The 16,226-nt window shown below is 49.5% G+C and overlaps 1 protein-coding gene across 1 annotated transcript in view; it reads right to left on the reverse strand.

Moving 5' to 3' along the window:
- Positions 1–2,197: 2,197 nt before the first annotated feature.
- The window catches only part of Igf2r (insulin like growth factor 2 receptor), a 115,739-nt gene continuing 101,710 nt past the window's right edge, over positions 2,198–16,226 (reverse strand). Inside the window, exons 42-48 of the mRNA XM_023699344.1 lie at positions 14,793–14,907; positions 13,560–13,706; positions 12,844–13,031; positions 10,227–10,413; positions 5,357–5,509; positions 3,856–3,925; positions 2,198–3,055 (exon numbers count right to left, since the gene is read on the reverse strand). Coding sequence (XP_023555112.1) covers positions 2,639–3,055; positions 3,856–3,925; positions 5,357–5,509; positions 10,227–10,413; positions 12,844–13,031; positions 13,560–13,706; positions 14,793–14,907 — 1,277 coding nt within the window. The 3' untranslated portion in view covers positions 2,198–2,638. The remainder of the gene's footprint in view (positions 3,056–3,855; positions 3,926–5,356; positions 5,510–10,226; positions 10,414–12,843; positions 13,032–13,559; positions 13,707–14,792; positions 14,908–16,226) is intronic.

Raw genomic sequence — 16,226 nt, forward strand, 5'->3', positions numbered from 1 at the left:
CAACCTCCAGTACCACATGTTGTGCTGGCCTCACCCCGGGGCATGCCAAGGAGGCCACCAAGACAGAGCATGGTGGCAGACACCTGTTAATCCCAGCTCTTGGAAGGCTAAAACAGGTTTATTACAAGTCCAAGCTGTATAGTGAAACCTTGTACCAAATACATAAAATTTTAAAAAAAACAAAACACTGCAACAGTGCCCCAGCCCACAGGGCACATATCCCAAGACTGTCTGTGGATACTTGAAACCACAGGGAAAGCTTTTGTGCGCAGCGCTTTTTCCTACATACACTGCTTTAATAAACTTTATTTCTAAAGGTCACAATCCAAAAAACTGAACCACAGATCTTAGCAACTTGGGGATAAATGTTTATGTCCACCTCCCCCTCCTCTCCTCCCCTCCCTTCCTCCCTCCCTCTCCACGTATGTATCAGGTTTCCCCCCTTATTTCTTTGCTCAGTCAAGAACTTCTACCATTTCTCCTGAAAGTAGCACTTTCTGCACGCTCTTCAGCATATCTGAATCGCCACCTTCCCTCCTCAGGGCAGCGAATGCTGAGCAGGACCTGCAGAGCACAGACTGCATCTGCCCACAACAAGCAGAATTTAAAACTTAGGACTTGGTTTCTGTAATTTTCCATGTACTATTTTTGACCATGGACAAAAAACTGCAAAAAAGAAAAAAAAAAAAAATGCTGGAGGCTGAAAACAGGAGGATCACGAATCCGATCTGTGTAGTGAGACCCTGTACTAAATTTTAAAAAAGATAAAACTGCTGGTGGGGAGACCACAGTAACTTCCTGCCCTCATGCAGACACGCAGGTCACTCTCGATTCCTAGTTGTGACTGAAGACTCAGACTTACTCAGAAGAAAGCCCCAGTGTTCCACGTTCAAGATGCCTTTACTGTAGCCTCGAATCTAATTGCCACAGCTGCTGTTTCGGACAGCAGAAACCGCCCCAAGTCTACCTAGAAATTCCAGGTCTAAATTAAAGGGGAAAGGGGTTGACAGCCCACCCCGGGACGACTCCAGAGCAAGAATGAGGTCCTGCTCCATCATCAAGTAGCTACCTGAGTTACAAACCAGGTCCAGGCAGATGTGGTGATGCACGCTTGTCATCCTGGCGCTCAGGAGGCTGAGGCAGGAGGACTGCTGCCAGCCTGGGCTACAAAGGGAGTTCAAGGTCCGCCTGAACTTCAGAGCAAGACCCTGTCTCAAAAAGACCAAAAAAAAAAAAAAAAAAAAGCTCCAAATCCAACATTCAAAGTTAACAGAAAAGCAGGTGGTCAGACAGGCCACTGGCCCTCTAAGTTTCTACTGTTTAAGGGGAAGAAACACTCAATTAATAATTTATCTTTTATTGAAATTGAATACTTTATATTACAGTAAAGTTGATTGGAAAAAATGAAGAGGAAAATCAATTTTAAAAAATACACTCATGTTGAAATCAAATAAGCCAGCCAAATGGGGCACAAACCCAGAGGTTCTGCACGGCGGTTTGCTTTTCCCCAGGAATATCACTGAGTCTATGTACAACTCTGCAATGTGAAAAAGTCATCCAAGAAACACTTCAAAAAAGGAGTTGACGGCCAGCAGAGGACATGGGCCGGGTCCTGCTTCCTGCCCTCTAGGGACGGGCCCACCATGCTTCCCGCCAGCTCAGAAAGTCATACTCTGTGCAAATTAAGGCTTCTTATAGGTTGAATGGTTGATAAACACTTTTTTTTTCTTTTAAAAAAATAAGCACAGTAAAGGTGGCTTCATGAGAACCTGAAGAAATGAGACACACAGCCCACCCCAGGAAGCTCTCTTCTCAGACACCTCAAGTCCACGTCACACACACAAAGCAGCAACCTTTGGGTGGGCCGTCTTGAGTTTCCCAGCTGGCACAGCAATACTGACAAATGCGCTCTGTGTGCCTAGGACAGAGGACGGCATGCAGAGAGCTGCAGCCGGCAGGATGAAGGGCACAGAGCAGGTAGAGACCCCCACGCCTAGGCACTCAGGGCCCCTGCGCATGTGTGTGCAGCCCCCTTAAAGACAGAAAGCGAAAGAGACAGAACAGAGTCCTCGAACTTGGACATGTTAATGACCAGCTTACAACGCCGTGAGAAGCCATCCCAGCACACCAGCAGCTTCCCTGCCTCACCAGCTACAGCACTGCACTGGTGGCAGGAAGAAACTGCAGCTGGTTTTTCTTTTTTTTTCCTTTTTCGCAAACCTGAGTAATTGTCAGAGTCAATAAATAGGGGGAGAGAATTAAGATGCTAAAATATAATGGTCAAGTACCCTAGAGGGTTAAAGCAGCAAGGGTTTTTCAAACACAGCCCTCTGTTCCGACGGGCCTAGCCTGGCACCCAGTAGGCACACACAGGAGCTCTGCGCGTGGTGAGGGCTTGGGGCAAACCCTGGGCACGAGGCACTGCCCTTTGGCCAATGTAACACCTTCTTCCAGCGACTAGTCAGGAAGGAGCAGCACCCGACCTCCTTCACCCTCTCCCCCACCACAAAAACTCTTCCCTTTTGAAGCAGTCTTTGTTAAAGGCAAAATTATAGAAGCATCATCAAGTCGAAGTCTTATTTGGTTGGAGGTGCTTGGCTGTGCCATGGTGCCACATTCTCCTGCAGGCACCATGGCATTAGATGTGTAGGAGGTCCTCGTCGCTGTCGTCATGGAAGGACACCTGCTTAGAGGAGGCCACCGTCTTCTGCTGTCCAGACCTGGGCTTCCCCTTGCGCGTGTTCTCGCCGGGGACCAGCCCTACCCGATCGTCCTCCCTCTCCCACAGGGCCTTCCGCTGCAGGTTTCTCACAGGGTGTGAGTTGTCTGCTCTGGCTCCTCTGCCCAAATGAACTTTCACCTCTGGGACCGTCAAGACCTCGTCCTCACTGTCCTGGTCATCCCCATGCAGGGCTGTGAGGGCATCTGCCTTCACGGACTTGGTGGTAATGTGGCCATTTTCCTGTCCTTCCTTCCCCAGCCTTGAAGGTGGCATCTGGATCTCTTCCATCAGCCACTCGGTTTCATTCTCATCTGCTTCTTCCTCCTTATTCACCTGCCAGGGAGCAAAAGCAGAGATGACATGAGCCCCAGTGGAGATGTCCATCGGCTCTTGCTCCTATCCTTGCCCAATTTACTCCTGAGCAGAGGCCTCCCTGCTGGCACAAGCTGAGGACAGAGCCCATTCACTACCCACCAGTCATAATCCCTGCATCTCTGGTTCCCAAGTCACCACCACAGTGGACAACAACCACCTGCTCCTAGTAAGAACAACCCAACAGGAGGGCCTCAGGATGGTTACCAAGGGCACCCTGTGTCAGGTGGTCCACAGGGCTGGGCCAAGTGGAAGGCAGTGCCGGGGCACAAGAGCTTTTCCAGGCTGCCAACTATGTAGCAGAGGAAGGGACATTTGGCAAAAACAGAAGCCATAAGAAGAACTTGTACCAGAGTCTAATTCTAAAAAGGGATTTGGCACCATGTACAATAGGCCATAAACGTACAGTATTTCTGCTCTTTTTGATCTTAAAAGGCCTTTCCTGGAAATTTATCTAAAGGAAACCAACCGAACATTAGCTGCAGAAATTTTCATCATTTTTAGAGAACGGCCAAAAAGTGGAAACCACCTGAACAGTAAGTACTCCTATGGAAATCAGTCACAACCACAAGGACAGAAACCTGAAGGAAAACTACACAGCAGTGTGGTGGGCTGAGGAGTTAAGGCCATGACTACTGTTCTCCCAGGCCTCAAGCTGCCCAGGCTGCTCTTCCCAGCACAGTGACACTTTACTGCCACGGACCACACAGCACCGCTGCAGGGTGGGGATGAGGTCACCCCGAGACTTGGCGAGCAAGTACCTTTGAGTATTTGTAGGACACGTTGGAGCTTCTCCGACAGCAATTGGTCAGCTTGTTTATCACAACTTCCCTGTTACGAAGGAGGTCATAATTAGTCTGCTGTAGAACCACCAGGGGCAGGGGGCTCCCCAGCCAGAAGCGAAGCCCAGTTTTCTGCAGCTTCCAGGGCTGGATCATGATCACAGTGGCTGCTGTCTACATACATCACCCCCTTCCCAAGGCAGAGAAGTCCTGAACAACAAGCGACATCAGGGCAATGAACCATTTGTCACAATTCAGTACAAAGAGCATGGGCTCTGTTACGGTTTGCGTCCGGATGCGCCCCAGTCGTGTGGTCATGGGGGAAGGGATTTTTCAAAAGCAGCTGAGTCTATAGTTTGTGATTAGTTCACTGCCTAGAACTGGGGCTAGGGGTGCGAGGGCTACACGCGCCCTAGCGTGGTAGCCTGCATATAAGAGAGGACAAGAGGCTTGCTCCCCCCTTTTGCTCTTCTTGTCTTCTGCCGCCCTGAACAACTGCTGCCCCTGTGCCATGCCACCCTGCCTTGGAGCCAGCCGGTTACGGACTGAACCCTCCACAAACTATAAGCTAAGTAAACTTTTTCTCCTTTAACTTTGGATGTTGGGTACTTTGTCTCTGCAAGAGAGAAAAGTAACTAAGACAGCTCTGAAATCAGACCAGAGAGGATCAAATTGTGTCTTATCTCTTGGTAGTCACAAGGTCATTTACGAGCTAGTGTCGTTTTCCATCCAGGAGCAGAGGTATCACATCCACCATCCCAGAGCCCCACCTGAAAACCTGCCTGACAGTCACATGAAAAGTAGAGCAAGTGGCCAGCGAGATAGCTCAGCAGACTAAGCGCCTGCTTAGGCAAGCGCAGGGATGAGGGTTTGATCCCAGGAACTCCAGCACTAAGCTGACCACTGAGACCAGGCATGGTGGTGCACCCCTATAATCCCAGCACTTGGGAGACTGAAAACAGGGGGATCACTATAGAGTCCAAGCTGTATAGTGAGACTCTGTACCAAATACACAAAAAGAGAGAGAGAGAGAGAGAGAGAGAGAGAGAGAGAGAGAGAGAGAGAGCGCAAAGAGAAGCCAGCCAGATGGCACAAACCTGACACAATGGGGGCTTAGTAAATGTTCACTTTTTTAACAAGAGAAGGGCACAGAGGTCAGCTGATCAGCAAGAAGTCTACTCATGAAATACATTTAATGTTCTATCAGTCTTCAGACGCACCAAGACACCAGTGTCCTAAGCACCCAGAGGGACTGGCCAGGGGGCCCACAGCACATCCAGCACGAAGCCAGAACCTGTGCACGGTACCACATCTCCAAAACGCAGATGTTTAAGAAACTGTGGTTTCTGCTGCCATAGGGAGTTTCGGAATTAAGAACTGAAAGGCCTTTGCTCTGGCTGGGCTCAGAACTGTGCCTGAGCCCTAGGTGGGACCCATAAACCCACGCCCCCACCTGGCGCTCCCCCAGGGCCTTCCTTACCTCCGTTCCTTCTTGTGCAGAAGCAGAGCCAGCAGGCAGCCAGTGAGTGCCACCAGGAGCAGGCTGAGAATTGCTCCAACGGCCTGGCTCCGCTCCGAGAGCCCCTGGTGGCTCTGCATGTTCTCTTCAGCGCTTTCTCTGTCAAAGCCCACCCTAGACATCACAAGAAAAGAAGCCAAATCATCCTCATCCGTGGGTCCCAGCCCAGGGAGTGGCCCTCAACTAGACTAATTCAATGAGCCCCTCCCGCCCCCAGCCCAGTAAACCAATCCACCTGACTGGTACGGCAGCAGAAAACCCCCCTCTGAAAGAGTTTAGGCAGGAGAATGGAGATAGGAATAGGACACCATTTTAAGTGTCATGAAATCCCAAGCACTGGAGATGTGAGGACTTAAAGATGCCATGCCTCCAAGCCAGGTAAGGAGGCACTTGTCATAGTATAGTCTTAGAACTCTGATAACTAAGGTTCAGAAGATCACAAGTTCAAGTCCAACCTGACTCAAAATTTTTAAAAACTCTAGAGATAGAGCCCAGAGGAAGGCTCTGGGTTCAACCCCCAAGACCACAAAACAAAAACCAAATAAAAGTAGCCCCTTTCTCACTGAACTGATTCTGGGCAAAACCTCCAGGAAGGAGCTTCTACAACAGCTCCATCTTGCAATCCAGTCCTTTCCAGAGTAGAAGGAGCACTCAGGGCAGCTGACCCAGGCATGGAGAGTGCCAGGGACACGCACTAACCTTTCAAGCATCTCCCCCACACCCCAACACTGGGCCTTCAAGGACGGGCACGCACACCCATGCCATCACACATTCAAGGGAAGAGGTGAAAAAGCATTCTAAGAGGAAAGACCCTTCTCTGCTCAGAGGACAATGTTTGTACCACAACGTGATGCTTCTCATCTGTCTGGCCTCCTGTCACGCAGGGCCGCCACCACACGCATGGACATGGGGAGGTGTGACATAATGGCTGCCAGCCCAGAAGGCAAAGTGCAGCAATGAGTATCTGGATGCCTCACACCTGCCTGTAATCCCAGCACTGGGAAAGCTAAGACAGGACTGCTGGGAATTTGAGGCCACCCTGGACTACATACTGAGCTCAAGGCCAGCCTGAAATACACAGCAAGACCTTGTCTCAACAAAAAAAAGTTTATGAACCACTCCGGATAGAAGAAGAGCAGCCTCACAAGCAACACACGGGCCAGCCACTGAACCTGCTGGCTGTTCATGTAGAAAGTAATTATGATCATATGGCTCCCAAATAATCCAACTTAGGTAGGCAACCAACTAAAGGCTTGGCCACCTGCGGTTAAGTGGCTGGTGTCAGAGTGCAGCGTGAACCAAACAACTGAAAAGACAAACAACAGAAAGAGCCCGGCATACAGCCCTTACAAGACCTCTACCTTCAAATCCAGCATCCAAACAAGCCAGAACTGGCACGGACTGCTCAGAAACCCGTGAGGTGCACCCAGGACATTATCATGATTGTTGTGATTAATTTGGTTTAATTTCTACTGTTGATTTAAGTCATGGATTACTTAGAAGTGGGTTTCTGTTTTCTGATGTATTTACAGTTTTGGTTACTCTTGGATCTCGGTTGCTAACTTAATTGTATCATATGTGTCATTTACATGACGCCTGTATTCACAGGGACTTGTCAACTCCACGGTTTCCATGAAGTTTAGTAAATGTTCCGTACGTGAGAGAATCGGTATTTCTCCAAGTGGTCACAGAGTGTGCTCCGCGTGTCTGCGCCATCCGGCTCTCCTCGCCGTCATCCCAGGGCCCCCGTTCCTCTCTGTACCTTGGCCCAGCTGCCAGCCAGCAGAGGTGACTAGAGTTTCGGCCGTGTGTGGTCTGCGGGCTCTGCTCCCACGCGGAGGCCGCACTGCCGGGCTGGCGCGCGCTCAGGCCTCCTGCAGCTTCCAGATGCGCTCGCGCCTCCGCCTGCCCTTACAGCGATGCTCTAGTGGCTACTTCGTCCAATGGCAGCACAACCACTCCACCTTTCCCTCAAACTATTTTCCTGCCACTTAGCACTGTGACCTCCAAGCTTCTCTGGGTCTTTGTTTAAGGCACACTGTATTCCCTAGAAACACTGGTACTTTGGAATCTAACTTGACAATTTGTCTCTTAACTGTTTATTTATATTTATCATGATGACTGATATGTTTAGATTTACTTCCCCCAGCCTGGGCTAGTGCTGCATGTCTTTTGGCTTTGCTTCTGCCTTTCTGCCTTTTTGTCTTCTTTAAGTGACTTGAATTGACTCCCTTTTTCTTTACTGCTGCTTTAAAAGTTATGCACTGTATTTTCATTATTTTAGTGTTTGTTCTTAAAATACTGGTACACAGCCTCGAGTGGTGGCGCATGCCTACAATCCCAGCACTTGGGAGGCTGAGCTAGGATCATCACTGTGAATTCCACGGGCTACCTTGTGAGTTCAAGGTCAGCCTGAACTGCATAGTGAGACCCTGTCTCAAAAAAGCAAAAACAAAACAAAGAAAACCCTACTGGCATGCACACAAAAGGTTAAAATTAATCAGTATCTTCCAACAACAAACTATTGCTTACATATAGTTTATGCCCTACTATTGCCCAATATTTCACTTTAACATTGTTTTTAATTAAAGAAATCTAGCTCCAATTTTCAGTCTTCTGTGCACCAGCTACTCTGAGGCTTCCTAGCTGTGGGTCTTCCCATCATTGCCACTAACCACGCTGGGCACACAGGGGCCCTCCCATCTGGAAACTGCAGTCTTTACCAACTTTTGAAAAATAAAGTTAATAAAAGCATAAATATGTAATAAGCACTGACGACTGCCGTATGCACACTGTGAAATATCTACTTTTGGAAAGTAGGGGAAGATATCATACAGTCATCTGTAGGACGTCAACAGAGAAAATGTAAAATGTCCATCAGAACAGAGGTAGCGGGCATGGAACGCCCAGAAACAATCCCAGCACTGTGGGAGGCTGAGGCAGGGAGATCACCAAGTTTAAGTCCATTCTAGGCAACCTAGGAGGTTACTGAGATGCTATCTCAAAATAAAAAAATTTAAAAAGTGCTGGGGATGTAGGCTCAATGTTAAGGCCATGGGTTCAATTCCCAGTACCAAAGAACAAAACAAAACAACAAACACTAATGTGAATTCTAGAAGAAACAGCTAGTGAGTTAGAGGCCAGCTACAAAGTGAGTTCAAGGCCAGCCTGAACTGCATATTAATGAAACCCTGTCTCAAAACAACTCCCCCCGCCACACACACACAAAAACCCAGCTAAAACTACAAAAAAGGGTGATACCCCAATTATCCCTAGGACAATAGTTGCCACCTTTTTTTGGAAATGTTTACATTTGATTTAAATATATATAACTGATACTTCAATGAAATGAAAAGGCAGGGAGCACTCGGCCAAGGGGCCCCACCTGTAACACTCCAGCTGGGCACCCGGCGTTGAGTGGGATACTGGCAGCAGCACCCTGATCCAGCACCGCCTCTGTTGCTTTTAACAGCTGTTTTCTTGAAGTCTTTCTGGCCTTATCAACATGTTAAGAGATGGAAGCTCCTCTGCCTCCTGATGCTCCTTGGAGCCTTCCTCTCCAGGTCGAAGCTGAGCCCCCAGAACCCCACAGCGCGCTCCCTCTTCCCACCCACAGCAACCCGACTTGTCTGTATCCGACCTGAAATAATCTCAAATGCATTCAGGACACCATGAGGGAGGACCCAGCATCTTAGTGTCTCCGTGTCAGGAAAGCATACTTTCCAAGTTTTTTCTTTAGTTCTCATTTTGCTTCTTTCAGAAAGAATACCTAACTTTAATTTTTTCATTTTCTAATAAGTTCTTCAGAATACTACAAGTATTCAAAAGCTGAAGTACCATAAGTGAAATGTCAACCCAATGCCTCTTTCCATGACTGGAGTCCTCATGCCCATGTCCCCAGAAAAACTTAGAGCAAAGCTATTTTTTGCTGAGGTAGCACTCATAAATAAGTGAAAATGAAAATGGATCTAAGATATAAGACACCTGACTAAAATCTTCCCATCATTCCTACTACTGCTGCCTGCACCACAGTCCTTTTTCAGGAAATGACATGGTAAGAATTATTTTTCTCTTGATATTAAAATCACAGGACAGAGAATGAAAAGCTTATGTCAAATGGTAAGTGTGGTAAACAAACAAGAAAGTAAATTCACAGATGCTGTGTGTAGCCCAGTGCTTCTAAGGCAAGGAGCATCCGCTCACAGGGAGGAGAAGGTGACCAGGAGGTAGTACATCCCCTCCCTGTCTGGTAGCTCAGGGTCAAGGCGGCCCCCAGTCTACGGTTCACTTTCAGGTTCCAGAGAACAGGGGGTTTTTTTGGCTTAAATATAGAAAACACTTCACCCCAGTCAAAGTGAAGTTTTACCATATAAAACCTACACCAGGTACAGAGAGAAAATGTTCTGAGAATCAAATACAAAGCCTGGCCAGTGCTTGCCCAGCAGCTAAGGACAGGCGGTGCAGAATGACAGCACAGGATGCCCAGGCAGGTCCAGTTTGGAACACTGGGCATGAAGAAGCAGGGCCAATGCTGCTGGGGCGGCGAAGCACAGCAGTGTGCCCGCCATCCGGGGCAGGGCGTTGACTACATGAAATTGGGTCTACTTTTTGTACACGTCTAAAGGTGTTACAGTAACACACTAGGGAAAACAGACACACAAACTCAAGTGGGGTACAATAGGCTCACGCAGGTCCCAGGGGTCGACCAGGCAGGGACCACACCAACCTCTGCAGGGCAGTGTGGCAGCAAACTGCTGAGGAGGTGAGGGGTTCTACACCTGCAGACGGGGCCGAGTGGGCTCTTCTTCCTGCCCTCTAGGACAGTACTTACCCCAAGGGGCACACGGCCGAGGTATACCAGGAGAAGAGGTACTGACAATCAGCAGTCTCGTGACTGAACTCAGGTATCCCTTCCTTTACCAGAGGGTCACAGTGGAAGAAGATGGTGGAAGAGACGGACTTGGTCTTATCTTTCCCACACTTGGAGGTAGAGGCAAACACAATGTCCAGATCGCCATCTGTCAGGCAGGAAGGGCACACACATCCCACAGCACCATTAGCACCAACCTCTCAGTCACAGATCTAACAGGCAGACTTAAAATCAGATATAAAGATATGCTGTACAATGTCCCATGTGTGCTCAGCTTTCGTAGTTTAAACAAGGTCATTCCAGGACATTCATGGAGCCCTAGCCCTGAGCAAGCACATCTCACCAAAGGGGGCTGACCTCTGACCTCGGCTTATTATGTGGCATGAAGCGTGGCTGGACAGGTGGCATCAGTACACCCGAGGACTGAAACTAACTAGGAGGATGATCAAACAGCTGTGCCTGTGCGATGGTGCCCCAGAAAAATGACATTGGATGCCAAGCTCAGCAAGCACGCTGGCTGCAGAGGTCCACACGACACTTTACACTGCTCTGGGGTCACAGCTTGGCTGCTCCCATCAGTGAGAGGCCAGCAGAAGCTCTGTATCTTACTCTCCCCGCCCCCGGGCCCTGTGCCCCTCTATGTTTTATGGGAGACTGCAAGCTATATCCTTCTGCTGCCACCATAAACCCAAATACAGCAGCTTCCGTGGCACCTGGGAGTTTTTCTGTCACATTACTAACTGGGAGGGTGGTTCTGAGAACTCGTGATGGGCGTCAGAAGTGAGGCACCCATGTGCACTCCTCTCCTCCTAATTGTGACTTGCTCATACTCTCCGTGAGCAAAGGTATTCAATGTGAGCTAGAGCTGTCCACAGGAACCAGGGGCAAAGGTGGGGCACAATGGCCAGGGAAGGCCCCACAGTCCCCAGAAAATGGCCAAGACAGGAACTGCACCAAGGCTCTGCAGGGCATGGTCACAGCAAACTGCCAAGGAGACAAGGAGTGAGGCGGACAGCTCTACGCCTACAGACAGGACCCTGTGGTTCCTCTTCCAGCCCTCTGGAAGAACAAACACTCACAATGACAAAAACCACTTTGTGGTGCTGGTGAGTGAAGAAGGCAGAAAGATCTGGAAGGGAAAGGCACACGTGTACATACACAAACACCACTGTGCTACACACACGGGTGTCCCAAAAGCTGGAGGTGCTAAAGATGGGCCTGATGGAGTCTCGTGGAGGGAAAGGGAAAGTTGTATTCAGAACCAACATGGTGCTGTATAACCTGAATACTCTGCACAGTCAAAAGGACACAGAAACCCTGGGTGTGCTGAAGTGGACTTCCTTGGGCGGCGAGGTGGGCAGCCAAGGTGTGTCACGAGAGCTGAGCCCTATCAAGCCAGGTTCCACAAAGACTTTGCAAGCTGACTGAGCGTGATGGCTAGAGCCATGCCTGCTGGAGGAACAGCAGCCAACAGAACTGGGTACAGTCTGTCAAAGATCTCCACGCTGTGTGGAGAAGAGCTTGGCCTTTCCTCTGCGCATGCTGAAGTCTCTAAAAGCAATCCTTCAGCATCAACCACTCTGCCCAGCAGCACCCTGGGGGTCAGGCCCTGAGGAGACAGGACAGCCAGAGGCAGAAGAGCTCCTGGTGAGGTGTGCATTGGACTCTAAATTACTGGAGGCAGCACTGAAGTCAGAGGAAAGCAAAACAACAGGAAAGTGATTTTTGAGAAGTTGAATTGTGAGAATAAACGAGCAGAGCAAGTTTCCTTGTGTTGCCAACCAAACCAGAATAGCCCTTCTTTACTTCTATCCAGGGCCATGTTGCTCAGGGTTCCCAGGGCCCAGCCATGGCTCTGGGGTCAGGACCAGCGAGAGTGGCCCATATCCTGGTGTCCCTCCACAGGCCTGTTATTACTGAAGCCCAGGTTCCTGAGCATGGAGCATGCGCTTTCTCCTGTACTGCATTCTCTTCTCCCTTCATAGGATTCTCAGCAGCCGTTCCTATCAGAAAGGCTGGGTTCTCAACATACCCTTAAAAATTTAATATAGCTACAGAGTTCAAAAATCAAATTAAGAAAGACAGTGAAAGAGATGTTTGACAAACACAGGGCAAGAAGATCCTCTCGTGACTACCAAGATTGAGGGTGACCCCTTTCTCAGAGCACCTATCAAACCTCCTCATACCCACCCTCATGCATGGAAGTCATGCAGCAAGTCAGCCTGCACCTGCTACCTTTGTGGTGAATAAGAAATCTCTTCCCCTTCTCCAACATTGCTTTACGTTTCAAAATAAGTATACATCAGGTCTAAAACTCAACTTCAGTAATTCTGCCTGCCCTGCCCGGTGGGCAGCTCTGGGTGCACAGGGGCAGGACTGGTCACACGCTGAGATGCAACTCACTTCCTGCCAGAGGCTTGTGTCTTAACAGACTGTTCTCCCCTTCATAGAGTACACTTCAGAGAGAATGACAGCAGGGCTTTTGTCAGAAAAAATGTGGCCGGTTTGCTGAAGGAAATGTGAAAGCCCTTTCTCTGAGGGAGTTATACGAGGAGGGATGACAAGGACGGTGAGTTACCCTGGATGTAGTACTTGGTCCTATCTGAGGTGCCCACTTTCCTGATGAAGTGATCCCCATTCAGCTTCCTCTGGCAGATGTTGGCTCCAAAGCAGGCAGGGTTGGAAGAACTGGTGATGGAGGACAGCTGGATTTCATACAAGTAGCTGTCCCCATTGGTCCTCATGTCCCCAGAGGCATTGAACAGCCTGTGAGGAAGAAGGAAGAGCTCAGTTCTTCAGGTCAGGTTTAAACAGAACCACCCTGCCCCAAGTTCTCAGACAGGCTGCGGAGTCCAGACACTTCCTTTCCCCTTCATCCTGAAGCCAGGCAGTGCCTCATGGCCCCGGAGACTCCAGGGCACCAGCTTCTGCCTCGTCCTACTGCACCACAGGCTCCATGCTCTGCTGCGAAATCATCTCTCTCTGAGGCTACGACCCCACAACAGGGAACCCCAGAGGAGTCCTGCCCAACCCTCCTTTCAAAGGCTCTGGCTTCCACCCAGAGTTCATCAGGAGGTGGGGGTAGGGGGCTTATTTTGACACAAGACTTCACCATCTTTGGTGTTAAACATTAGTAGCTGAGTAATGCTTTTCTATGGTTTAAGCAAAATATGACTATTCCAGCAACAGTAACTAAAACACACAACCCTATTTCTGTAATAGTGCTCTAAGAAAAGACTGAAATTACTGGTTTTTTAATATGTTTCATGCTCACAGGAAATAAGTTTCACTTACTTAAAATAGATATCCCCAAGGCTGAAGCTCTTGCCGTTCATGGGGTTGGTGAGGGTCCCATTCACCATACGCACCTCTTGAGGCCGCACGGCGCAGGCAGCCCGCGAGTCCCAACGGAAATAATAGGTACAGCTATCAGTGTCAAACCTGAAAGGAGGACGCACGGGCAGGTCACCTCCCCGCTGAACATGAGACAGAGCCCAGAAAGTGAGGAACATGAGGAGACAGAGCGCGGAAAGAGCCCTGGCCCTCAGGAAAGGCCTAGCTGGCTGGCTTTTCAAGGCCTCCTCAACAGTCCTCACACTGCGCAGCATGCAGAGCACCAGGGAGGGAGGGGAATTTCTTTTTCTTCTTCTTCTTCTTTTTTTTTTTTTTTAAGGAGAAGGATATATTTACTGAGGGAAAGGAAGCTCCTGTCAAAGAGGACAGAAGGGGGACCCCAATGGGTTGCCTCTGAGGGAGGGAAATCTGATTCGCCTTTACGTAGCACTGTGGAAGATCACTGCACAGCGCATCAGTAATGTAAAAAAGAAAGCAAGCACTGGCTACGTTTTAAAATCTGGGAAATATACAATATCGAAAGCTGGAAATACTTGTTCCTTGATTTCTAGATTTCAGACTTTTAAAGGCTTCTTAGATTCAGGGATTTAGAGAAATCCCAGAAAATTTTTGGGAACGCCTTTTTTCTAAGCCTAGCTTCCAGAAGCAATCTGTTCTTGAACAGTTCCCGAGCCCCCCCTACTGGCCAAACTCCCCTCTAGCTCCATGAAACTGCCTGGAGAATTTAAACTGAATCCCAGAACCTCTCTGGTGCAGGTCCAGCGACCTCTTGGCTCTACCACGCCACTAAAAGACAGAGCTCAGTTCATGCTGTCAGCTAGTGCACGTAGCGCTAAACCCAGTTCAGGACCTTATTGTCTGTGGCAAGTGAGGCTAAAGTTGCATTTGCTAGGGATATAGCTCAGCAGCATAAGCGCCTGCCTGGCAAGCACAAGGGCCGGAGTTCGATCCCCAGTACCGCAAATTAGAAAAGAAATTGCATCAGCTTACTAATGGCACACTTCTGCACCCCACCAGGGACCCCCTTCTGTGGCCCCCAGGTCCCAGCCCTCGCCTACAGCGACACCCCAAGCATCTCCTCCCCAGAGTGCACCTTCCCTGCCCCTGTGGGACCTGAGAGGACTCGCAGCGCTTGAGAGCACTCTGCACAACTCCACTCAGCCCACCCCTCACCTCTTGAACACAGGCCTGCCCACGGTCTTCGCGCAGGTCAGCTCTATAACAGAGGACGCGGTCTTATTTTCACCACAGGGATAACCTTTTGAGTAAGTAACAATAACTTTGCCACCTGAAACACAAAAACAATGAAACTGACGTTACTTCCAGTGTGTAATAAAAGGCTTGATGTCAGAAGGCTAAATCAACCTGAAGAGGCCGGGACGAAATGTGTTGCATGGAGCCATTCTCACTGCCACCAAGTGCAGGGGCAGCCCCTGCGCTGCACCCCCACTGCCAGCAGCAGCAAACCTGGGTTCAAACCTGAGCCCTTCTGCTCACAAACTTCATGGCTGCAGAGTGCGGACTTTCTGCACTTCCACTGCATCGCCCAAGTGCACGGGCTCCGGAGTCATGGGGTGCAGAAAAGAGGTCTGCAGGAATGCACAGAGACGGGACCCCAAGAATGGCAGCTCTCAGTACATGCTTTAAATTGCAAGTATCCAGGGGCAGCACAGTAACCAGATACCAACTCTCACGTCCCTGCTTAGAACCTGCCAGCGTCTGTTCCGGCTACCGTGTTGAGGACAGCCTGAGCCAACCTGGCTCAACAGACAGATGGTATGTTCAGGCAAAGCACAGGTTCTAGGGCCACTGACAACACACAGTATGCTGTGTAAAGCAGAAGCAGGTGAAGAAGTGTGGGATGTACTGGCTTCCCAAGTCCCCCAGGACACAGCCCAGGGTTGGGGCAGCAAGGACTACTGGACAGGACAGGGAGGCAACTTCAGGCTCTCAGCACTGCCCCAAATCCAAATCCAAAACTGTTCCTCTTTAATGTTGTAAATACTATGGTTTCTGTGTTAAAATTTGGGGAAGAATTTCATTGTTTTAAGCAAACTTGTTTAAATTCCCAGACAGTGCAATCAGACACTCGCAGACCTCAGTAGTACAGACACCTCAGGGCGTGTGAACAGTACGCATGCACCCCTGTCTCAGCTGCCTTGGTGTGAGCAGCCCGGGTCACCTGCCCCTTGGAGCTGAGACTGCGGTGGTGTGAGTGTGTGCCCAGAACTAGGGTTGGAAATTGAACCCCCAACACAGAAGAGGTGATCAGGTCATGAGCAAAGGACGCGTTCCTCGTGGACAGATGACGCCATCATCAGAGAAGGCTCCTCATAAAGACCAAGTCTGATCCTTTATCTCGCCTTCTTTTTGTCTTTTGCCATGCGGTAACTGTAAGAAGGCCCTCATTTGATGCCAGTCCTTCAATCCCAGACTTCCCAGTTTTCAGAACTATGGGAAATAAAACTCCCAAATCAGGCATTCTGTTATGGTAGCACAAGATGGGCTGACAGAACACTGGCACAAGGCTGTGGTACACGTGCTGCCACGACAATGCCATCACTTCAGATCTGGGTGATGGAGAGGCCAGCTGACTGTGAAGGGGCG

Source organism: Octodon degus, unplaced genomic scaffold, assembly GCF_000260255.1.
Source record: "Octodon degus isolate 3935 unplaced genomic scaffold, OctDeg1.0 scaffold00112, whole genome shotgun sequence".
Taxonomy (NCBI): Eukaryota; Metazoa; Chordata; class Mammalia; order Rodentia; family Octodontidae; genus Octodon; species Octodon degus.